This window comes from Pterocles gutturalis, unplaced genomic scaffold (assembly GCF_000699245.1).
Source record: "Pterocles gutturalis isolate BGI_N339 unplaced genomic scaffold, ASM69924v1 scaffold2438, whole genome shotgun sequence".
Lineage (NCBI taxonomy): Eukaryota > Metazoa > Chordata > Aves > Pterocliformes > Pteroclidae > Pterocles > Pterocles gutturalis.
In genome coordinates this window covers 7056-9254 of record NW_010122772.1, presented here as the reverse complement: position 1 = coordinate 9254, position 2199 = coordinate 7056, and the positions used below count along the sequence as shown (strand labels likewise).

Here is a 2199-nt window from a genome sequence, read left to right as displayed (position 1 = left end):
GCTCCGTGCCGGTGGCTCCCGGCGCCTGGGTGCTCTCATCCAGCCCCGTCAGGGACTCGTAGGAGGGCAGGGAGACGCTGAGCCGGTTGCTCCTGTCGGAGTCTCGGGGCTCGGAGTAGCCCGTGTTCATCACCTCCTCGTAGCTGGGGACGTAGTACTGGGAAGAGACGTCTTCATCCTCTTCTTGACTAGAAGTGAAAAAAAATGAAGGCTATCAGCAGAGCGTCATTTCGGCTTCACTGGGGGTAGGGATGGAGAGGAAAGAATAAAACAACCTGCCCAAAAAAAGCTTTTTTGACCCTTTCACGTTACATACCAGTTTTTTTCCTGTGCAGGGGGTGAGGCAGTGGCCCAGGGTGCCCAGAGCAGCTGTGGATGCCCCATCCCTGGAGGGGTTCAAGGCCAGGCTGGATGAGGCTTTGGGCAACCTGGGCTAGTGGGAGGCGTCCCTGCCCACAGCAGGGGGTTCGAACAAGATCATCCTTTAAGGTCCCTTCCAACCCAAACCATTCTGTGATTCCATGATTCCTCCAGTTTCAGAGCCCAGATCACACCCCCTCCTATATGCAGTCACACTTTCATTTCCTCGTGACATCTGTACATCCTTGATCATCGCTTTCTTTACCCAAAAACCTCTTTTTCTATTGCACAGCAGTGATTTCCTCCTGCTGCCTTCTCTCCTCCCCTCTCAACAATCAAAACTCCCTTGGAAAGGGACCTCACCCCTCTGCCCTTGCCATCCCGCTGGCTTCTGGGCTGGGGAGCAACCTCGAGTTCTGTTGGCTCTGCAATACATCACCACCTATGCCACGGGTACCCACACACATCTGCTTGGCCTTTCTTGGCATTCTGAAGTTACCATTAGTAATGATATTTCCTTGGTGGGATCTGCCGCAGCCTTTGCTCCGCCCGGCGGAGCTCCCCGAGCAAACAGGCGAGCCCTGCAGACTTTCACCAGGGCTAAACTCCATTTCCAGCCACTGCCCATGCTGCTGCAGCCGGAGACAAAAGGCTGCTCGGCACCTCCGGCTGCACCCAGCGAGACCGCACACCCTGCACCACGGCGATCCCATCTCCTGCGTTAACCATTAACCACCGCCCCCAGCATGCCCTTGCTGCTGGTCTACCAACAAAGCCAGGAGCGGCACGGCTCAGCGACGCCGGCTTGGCCACGGCTCCATCGAGACCCCAGCTTCCACACCAACAACCCTCCCGTTCTCCAACAGCACCGTAAATACCGCTGGAGTCATGGGATCATGGAATCCCAGGATGGTTTGGGTTGGAAGGGACCTTAAAGCCCACCCAGCGGCACCCCCTGCCATGGGCAGGGACACCTCCCACCAGCCCAGGTTGCCCAAAGCCTCATCCAGCCTGGCCTTGAACCCCTCCAGGGGTGGGAGGTCCTTCCTTCCTGATCCCTAAAGGATATTTGACCCCTCAACCAAAAGATGTGTTTGCCTTTATTTTAGCACAAGCTGCTATCAGAGAATCACGGAATCATTAAGGTTGGAAAAGACCTCGAGGATCACCAAGTCCAACTGTCAACCCAACACCACCCAACCCACTAACCCATGTCCCGAAGCACCACATCAACACGTTTCTTGACCCCCTCCAGGAATGGTGACTCCACCACCTCCCTGGGCAAAATCATGGGATGGTTTAGGTGGGAAGGGACCTTAAAGCCCATCCAGTGCCACCCCCTGCCATGGGCAGGGACACCTCCCACTAGCCCAGGTTGCCCAAAGCCTCATCCAACCTGTCCTTCCTTCTTGCTCCTGACCTCTCTGAGGAAGAACATCAGCCCTTGGTTCATTCCTATATCCAGGCCCACTCCCTTTCCCCCCAAAGCCTCACCTGTCCTCCTGTTGCGAGGGCTCTGCTGGCGGCTGGTGCTGCACACGTGCAATATCTTCGCTTTGCCTCCTCTTGTCGCGGACGTTCAGGCAGATGGAGAGCAGCAGCAGCAGCACGCCCGCCCCCACCAACACGTACGCCACTGAGAAGGTCTTGCTCTTCAAAATGCCTCCAGTACCACGGTCAGGCTTGCTGCTATTCCCAGCATGGCTGGTGGGTTTATCAGCGGGGCCGAAGCCGGGGACGAGGTTCCAAACAGCCATGATGATGCCGAGGACCAGCATCCCCAGCCCGATGGCCGTCAGGGCGTAGTGCGAGCCGTTGGTCCGAGACTGGGCCATCGCT

The 2199-nt window shown here is 57.1% G+C and overlaps 1 protein-coding gene across 1 annotated transcript in view; it reads right to left on the bottom strand.

The window, feature by feature from the left end:
• Positions 1 to 2195, bottom strand: part of TMEM51 (transmembrane protein 51) — a 2429-nt gene extending 234 nt beyond the window's left edge. The window contains exons 1-2 of the mRNA XM_010077619.1: positions 1855 to 2195; positions 17 to 188 (exon numbers count right to left, since the gene is read on the bottom strand). Coding sequence (XP_010075921.1) covers positions 17 to 188; positions 1855 to 2195 — 513 coding nt within the window. The remainder of the gene's footprint in view (positions 1 to 16; positions 189 to 1854) is intronic.
• Between the last annotated feature and the right edge of the window lie 4 nt (positions 2196 to 2199).